At 40.2% G+C, this 23,874-nt stretch overlaps 1 protein-coding gene across 1 annotated transcript; it reads left to right on the forward strand.

The window, feature by feature from the left end:
- The first annotated feature begins 1,008 nt into the window (after nucleotides 1-1,008).
- On the forward strand, nucleotides 1,009-23,836 carry ppp1r14bb (protein phosphatase 1, regulatory (inhibitor) subunit 14Bb). Its single transcript, XM_010774375.1, has 4 exons — nucleotides 1,009-1,626; nucleotides 22,415-22,498; nucleotides 22,594-22,626; nucleotides 22,733-23,836. Exons 1-4 carry the CDS (start codon nucleotides 1,441-1,443, stop codon nucleotides 22,799-22,801), a joined length of 372 nt encoding a protein of 123 aa, XP_010772677.1. The 5' UTR covers nucleotides 1,009-1,440; the 3' UTR covers nucleotides 22,802-23,836.
- The last annotated feature ends 38 nt before the right edge of the window (nucleotides 23,837-23,874 follow it).

Consider the following 23,874-nt stretch of genomic DNA (forward strand, 5'->3'; position numbering starts at 1 on the left):
TGCACTAAAAGCTCATGCCTTTAATGATGAGAGCAATTACAGGTTATTTAAAGAGTCACAAGGTTTGTCAAAAGTTGGGCGATTGAAAAGTTCTGAATAGGTTCACTATGGAGATAAACTTAAAGTGAAACATTCAAAACTCTGTACAGTGCATGATATATATGGTTTAACTTTAAGACATTAAAACATATTAGTTAGCATGAACTCTTAGCCATTTTGAAAAAATTAAATCCAAAAAGAAAGCAAAAAACTAGAGTGAGGACAATTTTATTTGAATAAAGTCTGGAAAGCTCAACAGACAAATCATTGGGAAACACAGAATAGCCAGGGATACTATGAAGACTTTCTGAATTACAACTGAGGGAATGGACAAAACATTTTTTTTAGCTTTAGCAAACAATCTGTGGGTCAATGAAACCAGTCTCCCATTCATTGTCTATGGGGCAGATCCTGAACAGGAAGTACATTTGAAACTTATTTCTTTGGTTTCTGGGTTGTGCTCATGTTCACAAATATTGATTAGACTTTCCTACAGCAAGGAAATAACATGCTCGAATTCTTCTTAACTGTTTTAAGTTAGGGTAAGAGCACACAAACTAAATCAAAACGTGTCCATAATCGTTATCACACTAACAATTATCGAGACAGATTCAAGTGTAGATGTATGAAATACAAATACCACTACCAGCACATGTATCAGTACAACTATAATATAACAATTAACTTTAAATAAAAACTCACATTACAGTCTAATTTTGGAATGCTCATGTCATGTCCATTATTTTTGCACCATGGGAAAAAGAGTGTAAATCTGTGCACATGAAGGTCATCTGTTACAGTGGGCTCCAGGGGGTCACATGGGAAAGTTTTGGTAAAATGCATGAGAAGGAAGAGGGGGAGTGAACTGATATTCAAAGTTGGAAAAAATCAACATTTGCTTTTCTCTTTTTTCAGTCGGGCTACGTCGGATGCGCTCGAGCTCAAGGAGAGCGCGCGCACGCAGCTCTCGTGGGGCTGAGAGAGAGAGAGAGAGAGAGAGAGACAGAGAGAGAGAGGCGTGTGATTTCTCTTTGTACTGAATGAAGAGTTCAGCCAGCTCCGCTCCTCTCTCTTCTCTTTTTATATAAGCAGAGTTTGCATGCTGTAAATAGCCCAATAAGCCGGTTACTCTTCACGTTTCACCGTAACGGTCGCTCCGGTTTGTTTTGTGGAAACGTCTGGCTCCTGCCAATGTCTCTTTGAGCAATCTTTGGACAACAAAAGCATCAGGTCCAGCGCTGTTTCTTCGGGGGATTCCAAGTCACACATTTATCAGCCGGGGTTTTGTTTTCAGTGAGGAAAAGGCCAGCACGTCAACAAAAGCCGCTTCGCCTCCTGACTGTCGCCCATTTCACACTTCACACCTCCGGGGGGGATTCTAGTATCCCGAAGCGAGTGACCATGGCTGATACCAGCCCTCAACCCCGGGTATATTTCCAGACACCGGGCGGCACCGCGGAGGAACCCGAGATTCCGGTTCGGAAGCAGGGACGCGTTACCGTCAAATATGACCGTAAAGAGCTGAGGAAGAGACTGAACCTGGAGGAGTGGATTATCGACCAGCTAACGGACCTCTACGACTGTGAGGTAAATACCCTATCAATAACCGGCCTGCAAACCGATCGATCCTATCGATCCGGGGCTCTATAAGTAATAGAGCTCTACAGTAAAGCGTAATAACTCAGTTTATCAGATCTGGAGCCTCTGTCTGTCCTCTTTTAAGGCAAACTGTTACTAAATAAACATTAAATGTAGGCCCTTTGTGGCTGCTTTTGGCCTAGACTTGCTTCTTATAGCCTTTAGTATCTGGGCCATATGCAAAACGATGAGGTAATGAAAGACGTGAGATAAGAAGAGTGTGACAAGAAACAAAGACTCCATCATGTCAGACATTTGTAATGTTTAAAGACCTCGTGGTTTAACTTCAGCCCCCACCCCCACCTACAGGTAGCTAAATGTAGAGCTGATGCAGCTTTACTGTCTTATCGTGGAATAGAGATCTCTCTCTTCTGATTGGCTGAAGAGATTTTAAAGCACACCTGTGAATTCACCAATCAAGTATGGCAGACCGTACTCTTGTTTAGCAGCTGTTTGGGAACGGTTTTTCCTATTCAAATCAGGTTTTAAAAAAGTTAAAATTTCATAAAATTATTTGCGAAAATAAAATGTTCACGTGCTTGTTAGGGATGCACAAATTTATTTCGACTATTAAACAAGTTCTGCCGTCTGCTTTAGTGCTTAAGTACAGTACAACAACTTAATGTTAAAATTAAATAAATACAAAAAAACAATATTATTTTATAACTTCTATAACACAAAAGGCACCAATAAAAAAGGTTTTTTTTAAATATCAAAGTGCGGTTTCTAACAAATACTCTTTTTCAACTAACAAAATCCCTTTGTTCAATATCGTTGTCTTTGCAAGTTGACATCATAAGTATTTCACCCTAGCCCTAGGTTATGTCTTTGTCTCATCTACAATAAGACCATTGTTGCACACCTACTCTCTTTTTTGGTGTATGCTAATTGAAAAGTTTTAAGTAAAATGAAAGGAGGGATACTCTCTTCAGGAAGGGGATGTGCTGGCAAATGAGATAAATGAGGTGTGACTGATGAGTCTGAGTGGGGGGTCTGGTCATGCGTATGACCTGCCTGGCTGTGGTAATGACTGAGTATCAGTGGAAGCTAACTTTAGAGTCCCTCATCAAACCCTGGGCGACACGGAGAACCGCGCCAACTCTTGTCTGGCTGTTGCCGTCAGGAGTTGGTAAGCCCATGCCGACTGAGCTAGCTTTGACCCATATTCTATTAGCAATACAACGACTTAACAGGTATGAAGGTTCCTAGAAGGCTAAAAGAGACAAAAAGGCAGGAGGATTCAAGAAAATGTGCACATAATACAACTAAATTAGGCTATTCTAAAGAGGATAAAGAGTTAGACTTGAGCAAAGCTTCCAAAAACTCTCCTACTACTTGACCTTTGACCCTACTGACGCACACAGACATACAATGGGATTGTCTGGCTGTTGCTTTGTGGAGTTGTGTTGTTGCAGAGCACAACAGAGGCTGTCTCCACACTCGCACCTGTAAATCCCAAATCTATCCACTGACAATCTGTAACTAACTGTAACCAGATGCTATTCAAAGCCACTGAGGATGGAAAACGGATACCTCCTTTTTAATCTGTTGTGAAAATAAGATTGTGTCTGACTTGTATTGAGATTTCAAAGGCAGTTGCAGGGATACCCTGTGACATTTGGATAATAACAAAAAAGTAGCGGAAATACTAGAGACTTTTATGCCAACAGAGGAGATTAATGGCGCATTTCCACTGCAGGGCCTCGCACGGCTTAGTACGGTATAGTTAGGCCTTGGTAGGCCAGGCTCGCTATGCTGCATTTCCATTACAGTTTAGTAGCTGGGGCAGTAACTATAGTAAAGCAGTGTAGGCAGAGCCTTGACGTCATCTTCAATGCGAAACACAAAACCAACATCAGCCGTTAGCTGTTAGCCCTCAGAACTCACAGCTCCTCATATCTGTTCAGAAACTAGACAAAAGTTAAACAAGTACAAACCACAGACTGTCTGTGTCATGGCGAGTACAGTCGCTGGTTTATTTATGTCTGTAGGCCGTTGTTGTGAGTGTGGACTATCGGAGCATATACAACGTTAGCTTAGCCGATCTCCATTCAGAAAACACGCATTTCAAAAGGTTTTTCGCCTGCCGTCTGTCTGCAGACTTGTCAAAGCATTAATTCATGGTTTTTACAAACCGGTATCAGTATGTTGTTACTTCGGCATAATTTTGAAACGTGTATTACAATTAAATCACGGTCAAATATGTTCAATCTTGTTGTAGTGTAGACCACTCATGTCACTAGTTAAAGACATAATTTTAAGCCCGGTTGTTGGCGCAAAAAAGGAAAGAAACCACAATTTTGGGAGGGCAGAAAAACTGGTGAAAAGTACACGTTAGCCGGAACNTATATATTTTTTAGATTTGTAACACCAAACCGACAGAAGAGATGGTCTTAACATGACCCAGTGGTCTAGTTAATAAAAATAATATTATCAAACATAATATTAAAATGAACTCTTATTTTGAAAATAACGCTTCCTGTGTTCGAATGAGGGACTCCAAAAGTCCGACATTATACAATCAAACAAATAAATAAACAGAAGGATAATTGTATCTTATTGTTGAGTAAATAACAGTGTGCGGTTTAGAAAAGAATACAACATTAGAAGGATAACAACGATGAAACAATACAGATTTCAGTATTCTGAGCCCCTACTCTCCCCATAACTGACGGCAACAAAAGTCCGACATTATTCAATTAAAAATAAAGAAGTAAACACAATAAGTTTGGCTTGATATTGAGTTAGAAAAAGGTTGATAAACGCTGTGAGAATGGATCTGCGGAGAGCATTTCGCCACGATCCCAACTCGTCTATTACCAACGTTCAGGGAGCTTTATGCAAGTAAATGGGACTCCCTGATAGTTGAAACTCGACGCAAAAGGGCCCCCCCTTGCGTTGGAAAGTGACGACAGGGACCCTGACATAACGTCAACATAGGCCGAGTTGGGAGTGAGAATGTGTTGCTCTATCAGATAGACGGTTCGGCCACACGAGGCCGACATGGAAACGCAGAAAGCGATAACGATAACGGGTCCCAAGGTGAGTAGATCTGCAAATGAAACGCTCTGGGGGGGCAAACGGCTCCATGTTTACCCCTATATGATCATTTCCTAATAACGTTGAAGCAATAGCCCTGCCTCTCCCCACCTCTCGTGCTCAGAGATCAGCTGCTGGGCTGTCAGAAGAGGGGGAGGAAAAGAGAGGCTCCGTTTTTTATTATTATATTATTATATAGAGTCTTTATTCATTTGTTTTAAAGCTCAATAAATAACAAAGAAGACCTTTGACTGGCACTTTTGTCTGGAAGATTTAAACTTTAACGGACATGTTGACCGGCGGAAAAAAATTCTAACGGACGGACGTGTTTCTGGTGCAGATTGCGTGTGGATGGAAGACTTTTTTGATATTGAATTCGGTTCGTTTTCGTTACCGTCTCCGTGTGGCTAGGGTCTAAGGCTGCAACCAACACATATTTTCATTATCGATCATTTTCTAGATTAATTGATTAATCCTTTGTCTATACAATAGGGAAAATGCGATCATCAAGTAACTCAAAGTCCAAGGTCATGTCTTTAAATGTCTGGTTTTGCAGTCCAGAAAAATATGTTCACTTAAATATGATATGAAACAGAAAGCAGGACATCTCAATATTTGAGAGGCTGAACAACATTTTCTTGCACCTTTGCATGAAAAAATGAATGATCATCATTATATTTCTGTCGATCAGCAAATTTTTGCAGCTCTACCCACATCCATCTCTTATTCAATAACTCATTATTTATTACAGTTATGCTAGCTTTAAAGCACTCAATCTTTATTGTTAGTCTGCTTTTTTGTGTGCCAACAGCTCAACAAATAGGTGCTGTGAGACTTGATTTGTTATCATTTGTTATTCTCAGATCAGGTCGTGTATCAGATTATACTTGTGAAAATGGTATATTGATTTATTTCACATTTTTGGTCACCTATCGCTCATTTATCTCTAATAATGATGGCTATTTTTCCGCTTTTATCCACAGAGGTTTCATTGTTCTGATTCCTTCTCTGCCGGGGCTGTTAGACAACAAAGAGATTAATTTACAGTCGGTTCACTAATGGAGACACATTGGGCTCATTTAGACGGGGAGATGTGGAGCACGTGCTCCCCAACAGTGTAACTGGAGAGCAGGGAGGGTTACCCTCTTCACTGACAAAAGATATGGAGCATGTGTTCTGGGATTTACTCCTTCTCTTTCACCTCCCTTTGCTAAATCACTCCTTCTCTTGCTGTGTCCGTATATTTGCTCAAGCCGTAATCCACATATTCAACATCATTATTTCCTACCCCTTTATTTCCCTCCTTTGTTTGATGCATACTATTTCTGCTGTTAATAAAACAGCATGGAGTTCAGGGAATTCATAATGAGCCATTTTCCCGTTCATATAATCCTTTAAACATGCTACAACAAGCAGTCATTTCTGCCAGCCAGCGTGTCAGATATTCATCCAGCCACTCAGTCCGTCTATCAGGGAGTTGCTGCTATAGTGAGGATCCGAGCCTTAATATGACGCCATGGCAACAAGGCTTGGTTAAATGTTTATTGGTTAACCGTGCAGTCGAAAAAAAAGAGTCCATTCAGCCAAGGAAAGAGTAGTCAAATTCCAAAAAGCCCCTCATTATTTTCTTGCAAGATTATATTTAGAGCTATTTAAGCAGCGTGGTTTAGCATTGTTGGAATGTAGTTTTACTCAAGTACTGTATTTAAATAGAAATGTGAGGTACTTTACTTAATATTTACATTTTCCTGCTACTTGATACTTCTACAGCTTTAGTTACTTTTCTCACTTAACATGCAAAACATGTGATAATTTCAGAAAATACCAAAGCGATACATCACGTTTTGTATGTAAAATATTATAAACTACGCAAAAGTGTATGGAATAATTCAAATCAACACCAACTCAACCAACTGAGTAAAATGCTAATTACAAATGATGAATGAGTAATAATAATAATTTTAAAATAGTAAAACACAACAATAGAGGTTAACATTTCGCATCATGGTTACTTTGTGTCCATACTGAGATGCTTGTACTTTTATTTGTATTAAAGGATCGGAATACTTGCAGTCGATGTTAATGTGACATTTGCTTTGTTAGAGAAACACTCCGTGGTTTTGCGATTCCCAGTATTAGTGAAGAGGTTACTTGAGTTAATCTGATAGGGTTCTCAGTAGGGGTACAATTATAAAAAAAAAAGGTTGGGAACCACTGCGATACAACCTTAAGACCCTATATTCTCACAGTTTACAGTATATCATAAACCCAACTGCAAACAGAGTTAGGTTGGAAACACAAACAGTGAGCTGGCAGGAAGTGTTGGGATTGGAGGAGGGGGAGAACAAAAGCAGGGAGTGTTTCTTTAAGGATAGATGCCTTTTTAAATTGTTGTTATTGAGCTTCCACTCTATTACTGGCTTTGTATATATAAAGGTCCTAAGTGAGTTTGAGCTCACTCCAGGGAAAAAGGAAGGTGGGGGTTACACACATCAAGTCCACCTAAAGTACAAACGATCACATTTCACACCAGCCCCGGTATCGTTTTCATAACAAATTGTTTTTCCGTCTGTTTTATCTTCTCGTAGTGACCAGTAGCTACATAGTTAACAGTGGGGCAGGGAGGCGATACAATCCCCCAAACTCCAGGGCCCTACGTGGCCACACACACACATCCACACACACACAAACAAACAAACAAACAAACACAGAAGGGGATACGAGAGAGAACAGAGGCAGGATTGGTGAGCAGGAATGCAATAAATGGGGGAAGAGAAGGAAAGAAAAACTGGAGGGGATGGCAAGAGGAGAAGGAAAAAGGAGTAGGAGGAGGCAGGGATGTCACAGAGGGGGAACATGTTTTTGTAACATGTGTCCTCTGCTATTGTTTTAACATTATAGCAGTGCCTAAAGTCCAGTTTGACTGTAGCAGCACACAATCAGACACTGAAAACAATCCTTCTGAATGCCGAACAAAATGAACAACAATGATTTTTATATCTTACAAATGAATCTTTTACATTGATTATTCCTATTTCTGTTGCCTCATTTTCAGTCTGTGTCTCAAACTAAAGAAAATGGTAGATATGGTTGAAGACAGGACAACACAAACCCTGGTAGAGCTACACACTAAATAACAATCGGCACTATTTTGATAATCCATTAAACAAACACTGTATATGTAGTGTGAGGGTGAGTGTGCAACATTTGCTTAAACCATTCACCTAAAGGTCTGAATACCAATCAGCTTTACCCTGTTTCACTCCAAGAGGGTGACTACAAAGAGTGGTTGTTACACAGCGGGTAGTGAAAGACTCCAGTGTGTCTTTGTAAACCCCCCCACAACAGCACACACACACACACACACACACACACACACACACACACACACACACACACACACACACACACACACACACACACACACACACACACACACACACACACACACACAGATCTTGTTAATAGCTTACATGTGGTTCTACATGTTAAACAGTCTCTTCCTGTTGGATTGGGGGTGAGTCAGCATGCTTTAGCTGACCCACTGACTGACCATGTGAGCGTTTATACGACGCAGAGGGGATAAATCAACAGAGAGGATTGTGAGTGATCTTGCGTAAGTTTGTGAGAAAGATCGGAAGGAAGTAAGAAGGCATGGGTGAAGATGTAGAGAGAGGGAATGAGGGATGTGTGTAATCCAGGGGAATGTTTAGATTGTTGTCACAGGAAGTGTGTGAGAGACAAACACAGTACATTAGGGAAAGGGACAATATTAAAACATTACTTTTCTCCAAAATCACAATCGATACACACACCTGTTGATTCACACACTCACATGGGGAGTTTCAACGGGCACATTTACACACCATTTAGGCATTGAGCCCTCGGTTTAGGCTGTGAGTCACCTTTAAAAGTGTCTGTTTTAAACTGTGAGTCAGGTCTGAGGCTGAAGTTTGCTTAGTGTTAGGATGAGAGATAAAGGAATGAATTACACTGCATGTGTGGGAGATGTGTCTGTTGGCCCATTTATCATTTGAGCTGACAAGAACAGCAGGAAGTCAAAATGTTCCCCCGTGGGTCATTTGTCACAGTGCTTCCTTCTAATAAAAGTGTTGTTGTGAAACTCAACAATGCATCGGATCAACTTATAGTCCATTAGAGGACAGTTGTCTTGCAGACAGGTAAAACTTAGAACAAACAGACGTTGGGTCACAGACATGAATTCCTCAACAGGAAACCCAAAGCTAAAAAAACATCATCATCAACCCCGGTACTTAAGCAGACAAACGTGTCATCAGTTGGATCAGCATGAGCATTTAATAGCTTATTGTCTTGAGAAATATAATATAACCATCCCATTAGACCTGGCCTTTTGAAGTCTGAATCTCTGTGCCGAGGTAGCAGCTCAAATTCTCCATACAGAGGAAACTGTCAAATATCCAGAGCCTTAGAAATGGCTCTTTTACGAAAAATACGAGTCAGATCAGGTGAAACACCAATGATCCTACTCGCCACTTTAACTATACGTTGCCACATCTACATGCACCTATTGAGAGATTACAGGTAATAACAGAGAAGGTGATGACTGACTGAGAAGGTGATGGAGCTGTAAAGAGCGTCATGAGTTTAGTACCCACACCAACCACTTAAACAACCCTGTCTCTAAAAAGAAATCACATCCTCATATGAACTACTGCATATAGTTACGCTTCAAGGCAAACGGTTGCAGTCTTAAACATGTGGTTGAGTTTGTAGATTGAATCAAAAACAACATGCTTGGTTAAATGTATTGAAACATTAGAGTTTAGCTTTAAATAAGTGTGTTTGTAATGTTATATAGTTTATATAATCTAAATAAGTGAACCTTGACTTTTGACAACAAGCTAGTAAACCTGGATGTAAATATTGCTGGCTCCATACATAGAGATACAAAAATTGGCTAATCAAATGTTTTATAAGATCCAAAAGACATTAAACAGATTTGTTAAGCTTCAAGGATAGACTTAGGTGTTTCGGTGAGAAAAGTGGTTTTGAACTTTTAAAACTTTGGCTTTTTGGTACCTCATAAAGGCAAGTGTTCTTGTACGTGATCCAGTCTTTTTGTTGTTTCCCACAATCCTCGGCACATGCTCCGTCGTGCGTCAGTCGGCCTGCACATACAGCACTGATTGTCTAACAGCGCTCCACCACGTAAACACGTTTCAGCTCCAGATAAGCCTGATGAGCTCGTCATTCCAGCGTCCGTCAGTCAACTGTAATAGGTTCAAACAAAACCATTTTACATTCATCCTCACAAGTCAAGCATGGCACTTTAGCGCTTGATGCCTGCAGTGAATATGACAGCAGGCAGTAACTTGTTTAATGTCATGAGACAGTTTACAGACTTGTATTCATTCACACTCTCCTGCAGTTGTGAATACTGTGTGTAAGCACTTAACAGGCATCCTGTAAATATCTATCTTCCATAAACATGATGTGTGTATTCCCCTTTGCTTCCCTGCTCGTTACTCAAGATGAGCTACACAAGGGTATACAGTTTGTTTCAGACTAGCATTAACTGAGTCTTAACAAAAGTAAGGCTGCAAGTAACGATTATTTTCATTGTCAGTCAGTCTGTTTTAATATATTATTTTTTAACTAATAAGTTATTCTGTCTATTAAATGGGAGAAAATTACGAAAATATTCACTATTTTCTTATAACATAACTTTAACCGATAAAAAGACAGTCAAAAATATTTTGTGATTAATTTAGTAGTTGAGAAATAAGCGATTTATATATCCTTTCAGCTGTTAATTATTTTACAATTATATTCACTTTTAATCAATAAGTTATTTGGTGTAATCAAAGAAAATACAATTTCAACTTTTGGACTTCATTTTCTCATAAGATTGTTTTTTTGCTGCATTTTAAACCAATTAAATTAAAGCATTTTAGGCTGCACACATACTTTTCTGTTATGTGAAAAGCTCCAGCACCCCTGTGGAGGCTTTTTATAGGGAGCATGGTATAATAGTGATAGATTTTGGCACACAGGCCAGCTTTATTGCAGAATATGACTCCCGGGTGTTGTTGCTGTCATAGTGATTTTAAATGAGAGATGAATATGAGGTCCGGGTGTTTTATCGGCCTCCGTACTGACACCATATTAAAACAATGAAAGAAGCCATTGTTAACAGAGGAGACAGCAGCTGGCAGCAGCTGGCACACATCTCTGAGAGGAGTTGTTATCATCATGAGGTCTGCAGGTTGTGTGAGGTAACACAGATCCAAAAAAGGAGTGTTCAGTCCCAGGAGGAGCTTTAGAGCAGACAACAGGCCAGTTACTAACTGCAGGGAAGAGGTGTTAGTATACGGCTTCATGCAATTTGTGCTGTGGGACTTTAATGTGTTTATTGGATTTTACCTGAGATGTGCACAATATCTCCCCTGTTAATGCTGCGTATTAAGAGAAGTTGATGGATGACTTCTCCTTGGGATGTGATTTTTAATATAAGATAGTAGTAGATTTCAGTATCAGTAATGGGTATAGAAAAAACATCTTTACATTATAATTACATTGACTCAAGTAGAAAGGAAAGTACTTGTAAAAAAGGAGTAGGATTACAAAAATAAAAAGACCTTCTCAGGTTACTTTATTAGATGCAACTATTACATAAATGCATTAGGCTCCTTAACAGGTGATAACAAATGTGAAGTGTACATTAAATGATGATATTAAAATATAAATGAAAATAGGTACTGCACAGTATAACCTAAAAACATAAAAAAACAAGACATAAAATCACTTACTAAATTGTGTATATGTACAGTCTTATCTAATGCTGGTGTACGTCCTAGCTCAGCCTAAAATCCAAATGATTTAAAGTAAAATGTATCAGTAAAACAAGCAAGACGTAGGTAGTCAATTGTAAGATAGACGTACATTTCTTCTCAAATAATACTCTTAGAATCTAATTAAAAACTACTTGAGTTTTTCAATGTAACGCATTACTACCCAGCACTCAGCTTGGCTCACTGAGTTCAGAGCTGTGCCACTGTGTGTTAGCTGAGGAAGAGCTGGTAAGAGCACGGTGCCATGCCGGCTTCATATATCCTCCATGATGTCACCACTGAGTCAAACCTCCTATAAGCTTTCATGGTGGCACACATTGGATGTCTGACAGTGACAGGTTTCCTGTGTGATTGTAAAAACTGCTCTGGTTCAAAGGGCTTTGTGAAGAAATGGACGAACAGATGGACACACAGACTGGCAAAACAGCTGATAGAAAAAAGATGAATGAGCTGGAGGAATAATGATGCAGATTTATTTGTATTATATGAAGTTCAAATTATCTAGAATCATTTTGTGAATCAAAAATAGATAACAGTTTACTTTATAGCAATGTGTAATACTTGTGTGCTCTTGTTTTTTCTAAAAATGGATTTAATCATTAAGCAGGAAGGAACAACTAACCATATTTGGTCCCAGAGTCTGATTTATAAATCCCTGATTAATCAGGAAGGAAGTCACTCTTTCCTTCTCGCACACAAACTCTCATATGGTTGGAATAAAGAGTATTGAATAAACAAATCAACAAAAGTGTTATTAGTAATTAACTTCTTGTTTCTGGTCCATATTATAAAATATGTAAAAGATAACTAGCCAAAATCTCCGTAGGAACGTCCTTTCTACTCACTACTCAAGCTTACAGGGTGTGTTTCCTGTTGACAAAGATTTTGGCTGGATTATAACTTGAATCTACTTAAAGTTTAATTCTGTTGGTGCCATAAAACCAATCAGAACTGTTTGATCCTACTACAGAACAAACTTCAGAGGAGAGAAAAGGAGTTGCCAGGCGACTAAAGAAGAAATCAGTTTTTGATCAGATCGATGTTCATGTTGGGACAGACAGTTTCTTATTAGGGTTGTTGTTTCAGACCATGTCAGTCTGTTTCTGTCTCTGTGTGAGAATGTAATTAGATTATACTGAAAGAAAGAGTTATAATCTCATCTAATCCCTTTTGAAATCCAAAGGGATTACATCCTAATGAAAGCAGAATGACCTTGATGGCGCCACAAATAAACTTGGGTGAAAATGAATGGAAACATTAATTAAATATGAACTTAACTACCTCTTAGGTTTGCCAAACTCCTGCCTTAAACTGCCACAATAACGAAATACGTAATTCAATGAATGACAAATGAACAAATGAATGTTGGGCCCTTTGCTTGCCAAGAGTGAAATAATGGTAATGTGCTATAATCCTACTTTGTGTGGATTCTTAATTTAATCTGCATGTAATCTCATTTTTCAGTCCAATTGTAGTGGTAATTACTGAAGAGGAGGTGTGTGTGGTCTTACTTTGGCTCTTTTTTTGCATGTATCTCTCCCCAAGTGTTGTATCTTTACCCGTTTGCTGTCGTGGTAATTAGTGTCCGATTAAAGAAACGGAAAAATTGAATTGTTAAAAGACCTCTACCCCAATATTTCACACATCGATATCAGTGTGTGTGTGTGTGTGTGAATGTGCAGAGCGCCACCCTCAGCAGTGACAGACTTAAGTAGGAGGTGGAGGGTGAAAGTGGGCACTTGAGATGCTGCCTGGATCATTTATTTTAGATTGAGGCACGGGGCCTCTTGTAATTAGAGTGGGCTGAAGAGAGAGTAAGTGAGAGAGAAAAGCAGTATCTTTTATGCAAATCTTTACAAAAAGTTAGCAGTTTAAGTCCGCTCATACATCTTCTGTCTCCCGGTTTTGGCTTTCTGACATACTTTTCATGTTGTATTTACTGTATTTGCCCAGACCTAACTAAATCTATTTACCAACTTTGGAAGACTTGGATGAAATGATCCTGAAATCTTGGATGTTTTTACAGTTTGTGGTACAAACCGGTAGTTCCTGTGCTGCCTCTGCTCTGCACTTCCCTCAAACCACCTGTCAATCACAATGGTGGCACTCAGAAGTCTTGAGAGTTTTGTTCCCTTTTGAACAAGTGTGTGTAGGTGAGGCTTTTTTGCACACCCATGTGGCCAATCCTAATCTTTCTATCAACTCTCGCTATGCCACTGTTGCCATGGCTGGAAATGTAAAATGTTTTATTTCCTTTGTGCTGTATTTAGCTGGCATCTTTAGTGCAATCAACCCTAAACATAAACAGGAACATTAGCTATCGATAAGCCAAACCATTTGAAGTGATACATTTACCTACATTGCTACGGTGGTGTGTTAAACAGCTACCAATGGACAATAAGTAAATATCAACATGTTTGCTTTAAATCTGGCTTCACAGTCGGGTGAACACTGGGCAGCAGCAGTGGTGCCAGTCTGCTGCCCTCGTGTAGCGGTTAGTGAGCGTGATACAGCAGCAGATCTCCCCCACCCCCCCGTGGCCCCGCTCTGGTGCCAGGACATGTCTTCCCGAGCTGGTTGAGACCCTGAGGGAGCAGCCAATCCCCCCCGACCCCCCCTACCCTTGCAGCTGCAGCAAAAGACATGTCCAGTCAACACACAAAAAGCACCGAAGCGCTCAGTCAGACCAAACAAGCCGATGAGGGAATCATTCAACCGTATCGCACGCTGATGGGGCTCTGGGCAGCTTTGGAGGGGGGTGGGGTCAAGGTTGGGGGAAACTCTACATTTGAACTCTCCAAATAGATTTATTTAGCAATCAGTGTGTGTCCAAGTCTATCAGCAGATCTGTTCAGCTAGCCACTCTCTTCTTTACCAAGATATCATGTTGCTCTTTATTATGCGGAGGTGGAAGAAGTACTCGGATCCTTTACTCAAGTAGAAGTATAAATAGATTAAAATGAAAATACTAAAGTATACAAATGAATAGTAGTCAGTGTATGTATGTCTATATACTATTGTTGCCTAATTACAGCGTAAGAACTGCCAAAAATACTATCCTTGCGTCCTAATTATAGTGATTAATGTTTCCTGGCATCCTATGAAGATACGTTCTCTGTATTTGGAGCCTGTTTAGTTCGGATTCCTGTTCTCTGAAGCAACACACACTGGGACACAATAGCATGCCCACATCACTACCACCACAATCTGGTTTATTTTACATTACGTGACAGAGCTGTTTTATCAGTAGTGAGATAGCAGGAAAGGTTAGGGTTAGAGTCAACACCGATGGAGGCTCTGGTTGGATGCACTGTGTATGACATGTCTCTACTTACTCCCTCTAACAATGCAAGGTGTGTGAAAAGTAGTTTGTATTGCACAATTTAGTTATAGTTTCTGGTCACCATCCAGGTTGTGAAAGAGGTGAGTTCAGTTTAACTGTGACAGTTTTTTGTGTGATTCAAAACAGGACATCATATTCTCCTGGGAGGAAGTACATTCAACTGATAGAAGGTGTAATAGAGATAAAAATCAGCCACATGCACACTATTACTCAGACTGGATTAAGTACATTGCATTGATTATGGGCAGTTGTGGTTTACGGTTGTGTGTACAGCAGCCACTTAAATTAATTGTGCACACACACTCAACTCTGCTCTCCTTAACTGTTAACGCCAACACACACATTCGCTCTCACACACTTCCCACAGATCTGGCTTTCCCTCCCCAGCCCAGCAATCTCCAAGGTCACGTGACCAGACAGGAAGTCGCTTGCTCCTCTTGTGTTTTTAACCCCTTCTTCACAAAAAGAGAGAGCTTTTTTAATGTTTTTTTTAGGCAGTGACACATTATGGGAGCCAAACTGGTTCTGGGAGGAGGGAAAATACGTGCTAAGAGAGGGAGGCAAACAGTTATTGTAAGAGATGCAGATTCCCGATAAGCATGAGGGAGATAGAAAGAAGATGGAAAGCAGCAGGCGATGACTGACACTATGCATAGTTCCCCTCGTAAGAGCCCGCAGCAAGGTGGCCCAAATACTATGATTTGCCCTGTCACACACACACACACACACACACACACACACACACACACACACACACACACACACACACACACACACACAGAGTGATTTATAGCAGAGCGGTAGTAAAGAGCGCTGATGCCAAGCAGACAGGAAGGGCATAAGAGAAGACGTAAAGATAAAGAGAGACAGAGAGGGGGGGCATGACAGGAAGCAGGTTCAAGCCCAGTGTTTTTCCACTATTTCCACAATGGGCTTTTCCTAGATCTGTATTTTTGTGTGTGTGTGTGTGTGTGTGTGTGTGTGTGTGTGTGTGTGTGTGTGTGTGTGTGTGTGTGTGTGTGTGTGTGTGTGTGTGTGTGTGTGTTGATCAGAGGACCGTCGAACAAATAAGCAAATCAGTCACAAGAGGGAGATGTATTGTCACTCCGAGTAGCTTTCAGGAAAGGATCCTTTACTTTAAAATATCTTCTTGTACTTTGACAACAAGATGGGTTGAAAGGAAGGAAATATCTATATTCAAGTGTTTGAAAACAGCAGGTTCTAACCTTTTAGCATGAAACTTACATAAAACAACTTGTCGGTTATCAAAAATATTTGGCAATTGATTTGAATCCTTTGGTGCACTCATCGTTGCAGATGTAAAATACCTTTGGAATTATGGAGAGGAAAGGTAACTTTTTATTCATAAGTCACATCCATTGCTAACTTTGCACATCATTTCTGCCACAGTGTTTATTTAACAGACAGGCATGCACATGAATACGATGTGGGAGTAATTAGGTGTGCTAATCGGATCATCTCTAAGTCTTTGCAAACTACAGTAGCCTAAAACCTCCCCTGCATAATAAATCAAATATAACTACATGATTCTTTGCTGAAGCATGCTTAATCTCCAAGTCACCGCTATCTATCCTGACCTTTAGCAATGAAGAAGTATTTTTTCTTGAGTTAACCATGTATTCAGGCAGACCAGAAGTAGTGATTGTCAGCTGTTATCTTCTTGTCTGTCTGTTAGGATACGTCAGTGATGAGTTTGATGTATGCAACAATAAAACATATCCCACCCAGCTAATTACGATAGCTAAGATTTAAGTATCGACAAAGCACTCAATGATTTATAGCTCTGGCCTTCTCATTCGGACAATTAGACAAAGACGATTAAAAGCACAATCCAGTTTTCCGCATTAAAGACATTTTACTCGTAGATTGGTTCAATTATACAAGAGCTCATTTAAACAGTTGACTTCCTGCTCTGGTGTTAGTGATGTGCTCTTGAGAAAATGGCGTGTGAACACTTTGTTCTGATAACTTGTGAGAACCGAAACACACTCACAGCCAAACCATCTCAGCTATGCTCAGAGTCTGTAACTTGTCATTGTCACACACACTTTTGGGTCCCAGTGCCAAGTCAACCAGCATGATGCCATGAGGTCATAGTTTTAATGGAGCCTGCACATTAACACACACTCACTCTATAATGCAAACACACCTAAACACTCAGGAGAAACACTTTGCTGCTTGGACTGACCCCAATACAGTGAGGCAGCACAGAGGGGTTTGGAAAGGAAAGTGCAGCAACGTTAAATTAGGATCACACACCCCCCCCCGCATCATTTCACAACTACTTCATAAAAAGAATTAGCAAAGATAGATCATAGGAGTAAAAGCAGTGTGATGAATTCAGTAAAAACAAGCACACACACAAGGAAATTGGAGTGCGTGTGGACATTGTTCAGCGACACACGGCCTACTTTTCCCGCTCCTTCCTCTTCCTCCTTCCTGCCTGCTGCAGCCATCACTTCCCTGTGTCCTCATCCCTGCATTGTGGCCCGCCAAAACATTGTTTTTGTTGCAAAGCAGGCGACTGGCCATCCTGAACGCTGACTATTTGTATCCTTCTTTGTCACCGTGGCTGTGGGGAAAGCAAAAGTGGCTATTCATCACTCAGCATCCAGCTTTAAGTAGCTTTTATGGCTGTGATAAAGATGATTTTCTATTAATCTGCCAAAAATATAATATGTGACATAGAAAAGCAGGAAATCTTGTCATTTGTGATAAATTCTTAAAGCGTTTTGACTTGAAACGAAGAGTTGCAGCTCTGCTTTATGTTTTCATCGCTTTCCTCTGTGTCTAGCCCTTTTCCTCTTCACACACACACACGCTAACCTGTAGTTTACACAGATCCTATCACAGGAATCAGCTCCTATGTTGTCACTGGGAGACGTGCTGTGTAATCCTTGCAGGTGCCCTGTGTGGCCTACTTACACACCAAGCTTCCCACACTGTAAAGCAACTTATATATCCACTCGATATGGACCTGTGTTCATTAGCAGTGGATCTGCTAGTTACATAGAGCTGCAATGATTAAGTGATATACAGAGAACAACTATTTTGAAAATCCATTAATCAATCAATTCATTTTTTAACAAAAAGCTGTTTAAGCCTCCAAAATATAGAGTTTTTCCTCTTTGTCTCAGATTAATATCATATTAGAGTCATAATATTCGAAGTTATGACTGGCAAGACATTTAAAGACCAAGCTTAGAACTACATCTAGATCGCCTAGATATTTTTTGACATTTTATATACCAAAGGATTAACAGATTTATCTACAAAATAACTAACCTGTTAATCGAGAATCAATATAATTGTTAGTTGAAGCCCCGAACATTGTCCTACCTTCATTTCTTTGCTTCTCATTTTTACACTCACATCCCTTTTTTCACTTTTCATATCTGCATTTTTAATCTTTTCCTGTTCGTAGCCTGTAGCTGCACTATATGTGTGTCATTTCACCAGAAAATCTGTCTCGGTGTTGGAAGTTTTAATATGATTTTAAGTTAGAGTACTGACTTAAAAGTTGATTTGGTGAATCGTTTATATTATGAATTTTTCTGTGAGCATATATTTGACAAATGTAACTGCAAATGTATTTAAAAGTACGCTTTTTAGCTACATTTTCTTTGTTATTTTGTTTTTGTTTCAATATTGAGTCATTACTCCTTATTACGGTCTGACCAAACTTCCCTTTAGAAACATTGACTTTACTTCATTGCTCTCTGTCATCACTTCCCTTTACGGAAATATTTACAGTTGCGATGATCGGCCTTTTCCTGCAATAGAAGAACGCTGACCTACTTGTATGTGTGTGTGTGTGTGTGAGTAGCTTATGTTTTAGCTACGAAGAATCTGTAGCTGCCATTTGATCTGTCCAGGGCTGAAGCAGCCGGCCCCTGTGAGAGAGGAACTGTACTACGACCGACACACACACACACACACACACACACACACACACACACACACACACACACACACACACACACACACACACACACACACACACGCTCTCATACTGTCACATCTCATCTGCTCTGTTCTGCGGGCAGCCTGCAGACAGACAGTGTGCCCGTCCGGCTGTCTGTCTCAGTCTCATTGTGGTGCTGTCTGAATCATATGTGCACGCTTGTTGTCCAGCAGAGTGTAATTACATTTAGAGACCGCAATTAAACGTCTATATGGCAGTTTATAGAGATAGTTTCTAAGGTGAGGCTGTTTAGGACTGAAAAGGGAAAGTTCCGAGTATGTAACATCAACAGAAGTGTAGTCTTATGACACAAGATATAACAGACACAACCTCTCTTGCAAGGGAGATACAACTATTCAAAGGTAAAGTAAGGCTATCTCTGCAGGGACAAAGAACAGATACTGTGAACAACAACGCCTGAAGACAAGAAATGAATCCCTGATGAGTATTACTCGACCGAAACTTTGCACTTAGTCTGTGGACTTGGTTTTTCTAAGTAATAGGAAACAGTGGGCATCATTTTTATTTCTTGTTGCCAGGTATGATGAAGTAAACAGGCTGCAGAGCGGTTTGGTTGCAATGGCACAGGTTTGGGAAGTAGTGATCATACGACTGGAAAAATTAGACTTGAATTAAACTCCATGACTTGTGTGTGAGTGTGTACACGGATGTTTTGATACAGTTGTAAAAAATGCCCTCTATTTTACTTACATTTATCAAGAATTTCCTCAGATTTTGATTTATTTTTGTACCTTGGATGCCTGTGAGAAATGTTCTTCAAGAGACAGGTAACACATGCCATAAACTGATATACAAATGATCAGTTTGGAGGCATTCCATTTAAATACTATATGCCATGATGATTGAGAAGCAACAACTTCCATTTCGTTCTCTCTATCTATTTCTTACACTATAGGTTTCACATGGACTCAAAAACAATAGTACTGAAAAGATAAGTCTAAATCCGATGTGCCTCTTCCAATAGTTGCACACGGCTCTGCTTTGTTTACCAGCCTGCAGTGCGTGCCAACATCTGGCAGGCACCTCTCAGATCACATCTGCAGCCGGCAGTAAACCCTGCAGACTGCAGACGAGTTCACCGAGTCAGTCTGAGGATTGTTTTGGAAACCCTCCCTCGTGATTCCCCGCTTTCTTTGTGTCTCCTCTCTGAAGCCTGTCTTCCGGCCTTTTTTAACATCCCTCCCTCCTCCCTCCTCCCTCGGTTTACTCCCCTCAGCTGCTCCCTCTTCTCGAGATGCTTCTTAACCTCTTACCTTCCTTCCTCTCTGCGTTCCCTTCCCCCCCGGCACATTTAACAGTCCGTCTCTAAAATCATTTTCAAGTAAGCTGTATTAAATATGAGCCAATGTGTATCGCTTTCAGGATGAGCAATGGGAGATTTACAAAACATCTGCAACTTTTTTTAGTATGGCACAGAAAAATAAATGAAATGTTGTTGATATAGAAGAATAGACATAAAGAAAAGTCAAATCTATTTTTCTTATCCTAAAATGAGCAAAGTCACAGTACAGAATCTTGTTTCTGTATTTGTGTTCTTTGTCTTTCTCACGTTTTTTGCCGCCTCTTTCTTTACTGCATGGAGCAGCACATGGAGCCCACATGTTGTGAAGATCAGTCTCTGTGTGTGTGTGTGTGTGTGTGTGTGTGTGTGTGTGTGTGTGTGTGTGTGTGTGTGTGTGTGTGTGTGTGTGTGTGTGTGTGTGTGTGTCTTGTTGCCAGTGGTGGACGGCTTTGATAGCACACACTGAGCCTGTGTGCTTGAGTGAGACAGATGGAGAAACAGAGAAACAGAGGGAGACTATTAAAGCACTTCATCAGGAAAACAAGGGAATTGATTGGCCGGAGGGAGAAGGCGTGGCGAGGAAGAGGAAGAGAGACACAAAGACGAACTTACAGTGAACTCACTTTTCACTTTCATTTATTTAATGAGCTAGATATCTCTGCTCTAGAGGCAAGGGGGCTCTTCTTATTAGAGGTCAGTTTATCAGTATGAGCCGATAATTGCTTTGCTGGAATTAAAAGTGTGCATTGTCAATTATTGCAGCTTTTCCTGGTTGGATGTGAAATACAGGCCAATTTCAAATGGAGGAAGTTATTCTCTGACTTTGTGTTGATTTCAAAGGAGCGCCCTTATGGGAGTAACAGGAGTGTGTGTTCACTTTTGGCAACAGTGTGACAGTCAGCTGTTTACAGGCAACCCTTCAACAATGCACTGTAGATGAGTTAAGCAACTGTTCCACATTTTGGAAATATGCTTATTCGATATCTTGTCTAGGATAACATTTCAAGATTGAAACCTCTAAGGATCTGTATGCTAAATATGAAGCCTCATCCAGCAGCTTAGCTTAGCTTAGCATAAAGACTGCAAACAAATGGAAACAACTAGCCTGGTTCTGTATGAAGATAACTAAGTACCCTAAAACACCTAGGCATCTAGGCAAATACCTTTTGAATTGAACAATTTTATTTCCTATTTTGGATCCAAGTAAAATATTGGTATTTTTTCAAGTGTCTTTGTCTCTCCTGTCTTTCGTGAAAGACGGACGGCTCCCTCTAGTGTTCAGTGATGAACATTCATCAGTCACTGCACCACATCACACAAGGGCTGCTCAATTTATCGTATTTTAATCGCAATTACGATTATGGCTTGCAACGATTACGAAAACAACGTAATCGAAATAAAACGATTATTTTTTTATTATTATTATTAATTAATTTTTTTTAAATGTATAATTAAAAAAGATTCTTGGTTTTTCAGTTGAGTTATACTTAAAGTTCAGGGTAATCAACTGTTAAAAACATACTGTTCACATTTTTTTTCTCCAATAAATTGATGTTTTCAAAGTAAATGGATAATCGTTTTTAATAATCGTGATATCAATCATTGACCCAAGTAATCGAGATTATGATTTTTGCCATAATCGAGCAGCACTACATCACACGCAGACAGAGCCTCTGCTGGGCTATTTGCAGACAACCACATAACATAAAACAGGGAAAGAAATCTGCATCATCCTTTCTATTCTTAATCCATCAAGAGAGACTGACTAGTTTGTGCTGCAAGAGAGCTGTCACCTAAAAAAACCTTTTAGATTCTGATCTGTGTATCAACTTGCAGTTCAGTTCATTTTACTCTGATTATTTCGTGACATGACATCTTAGCTGATTCATTCATGGTTTCAGGGCAACATCAATAGGGTTTTTTCCAGGATCTGATTAATATAAACAATTATTTTTTTGGTAAATTGTTGAATGGGACTCATAAAACAAGATGATTTTTTTGACAATTTCAAGCTCAGATTCGGTTATTTTTCTATACACAACGGTTGGTCCCACATGATTCATTCAAGGGCAGTCAGAATCTGGAAAATCTGACAAAAGAAATCTGCTTTTAAATGTTCTAGCTATGACAAATGGTTTAATTTTGGCATTTTATGAGAAGAAATCATGCGTTTGTAATTCCGTGTTGGGTTGTGTGGTTCAGAGGCTAATGTACCTCCTTTTCTCTTGTGTTAGGAGGAGGCCATCCCAGAGCTGGAGATCGATGTGGACGAGCTGCTGGATATGCCCAGTGACGTAGAGCGGGGAGCCAGGGTCAAGGTAGGAGACAAATATACACTCATGTCAACTCATGCAAAGACGCACAAGTGCCAAAGGCGAGATGTATATCCTGACTGTCTTCTATTTATTTTCAGGACTTAGTGGTCGAGTGTTTTAAGCCTACTGAGGTGAGATTTGTTTTACCTTCCTTCCTCTCTTCACTCCACTTTACCCTTATATCTATGTACTGTTTGTTTCTGACTCATGTGTTTTGTCCCTCCTCTCTCCCCGTAGGACTTCGTCTCAGAGCTGCTGGACAAGATCCGAGGGATGCAGAAGCTCTCCACGCCTCAAAAGAAATGATGCGTCCCTCCTCCTCCTCACCCACACCCTCCCCTCCACCTCTCGTCTTCCTATCTTGCTTTCCTTCTTCTTTTTTTTTTAACGTCAGTCTCCATCCATTGAGGGTCTTCTTGTTTCCTCTTGCCTGGATCCAGCCCTATTAGTGGCTAGCTTTCCATGTGTTGTGACCTTCCTGTGTTGTTAGTCGGACGTTCTTCTTAAAAAAACGAAGATTGGTAAAGTTAAGTTAGCAACAAGTGTTTCATTGGGCTTCATCCAGGCACGTTCCTTCCTTCCCCTTTCCACTCCTCGTCCTTCACCCTTTGTTTTGGCTTTTACTCCTCTTCCTCCTCCAGCTCTTCTTCCTCCCACCCTCCCTTTAAACCACCCTCCATCTGTCTGAGGAGGAAGAGAAAAAGAGGAGAGGAGTCATATAATTACTGAGAGGAGCGGTTGAGAGTGGGAAGAGGAACAAGGGAAAGAGTCTCCGACGGCCAAAAAAGAGGGGAAGGTGGAAACAGCCAATCAGCTTGAAGCAGGGCCTAATCACTGCTTATGTCTATAATGAGATTCCTTGTTTTGTAATGGGGTTACTCTTTTAGATGAGTTACCAACCGTGATTATTGTGATTCAGTGCAGGGGGGATATTCACTTGACTTTTTTGGCGGGGTCAGTACAGTCTTTTCAGATAATTCCTCCCATAATCAGAGGCATTTGTTACACTGGTGCATTTAAAGACTGTGTGTGTGGATCTGCACTATGTAATTTTATGGAAGAAAATCTGAACCCTTTGACCACGAGAAATAATGGGACGTCATTTTAGTCCAACAAAGAGAGAAATCTGATCCTGGAAATAGTGGTTGAACCTTAAAAAAAATGTTGCTGTGGTGGTCTAACGGTTCGACTAATTATAGACTACAAATCTTCCTTTGAGGCTAGTAGAAGTAGGTTCTCTTTAGGGTGGGTGTACTTGAATTACACATTTTTGAGGAAGAAAAGTTTATTTTCTTTCCTCAATGGGTAGTGAAGTTGTAAGAGAGGCTCTTTAGAAGCACATACATGCATTTGTGCGTCTGTCCGTGTGGCTAAATGCT

This window comes from Notothenia coriiceps, unplaced genomic scaffold (genome assembly GCF_000735185.1).
Source record: "Notothenia coriiceps isolate Sejong01 unplaced genomic scaffold, NC01 NC01_scaffold00013906, whole genome shotgun sequence".
NCBI lineage: Eukaryota > Metazoa > Chordata > Actinopteri > Perciformes > Nototheniidae > Notothenia > Notothenia coriiceps.

Bases quoted from the DNA above. Each gene is read 5' to 3' on its own strand.
- ppp1r14bb (XM_010774375.1), top strand. From the start codon at position 1,441: ATGGCTGATACCAGCCCTCAACCCCGGGTATATTTCCAGACACCGGGC. The intron at 22,499-22,593 runs GTAGGAGACAAA...ATTTATTTTCAG, and splicing joins AGCGGGGAGCCAGGGTCAAG to GACTTAGTGGTCGAGTGTTT. The intron at 22,627-22,732 runs GTGAGATTTGTT...CTCTCCCCGTAG, and splicing joins AGTGTTTTAAGCCTACTGAG to GACTTCGTCTCAGAGCTGCT.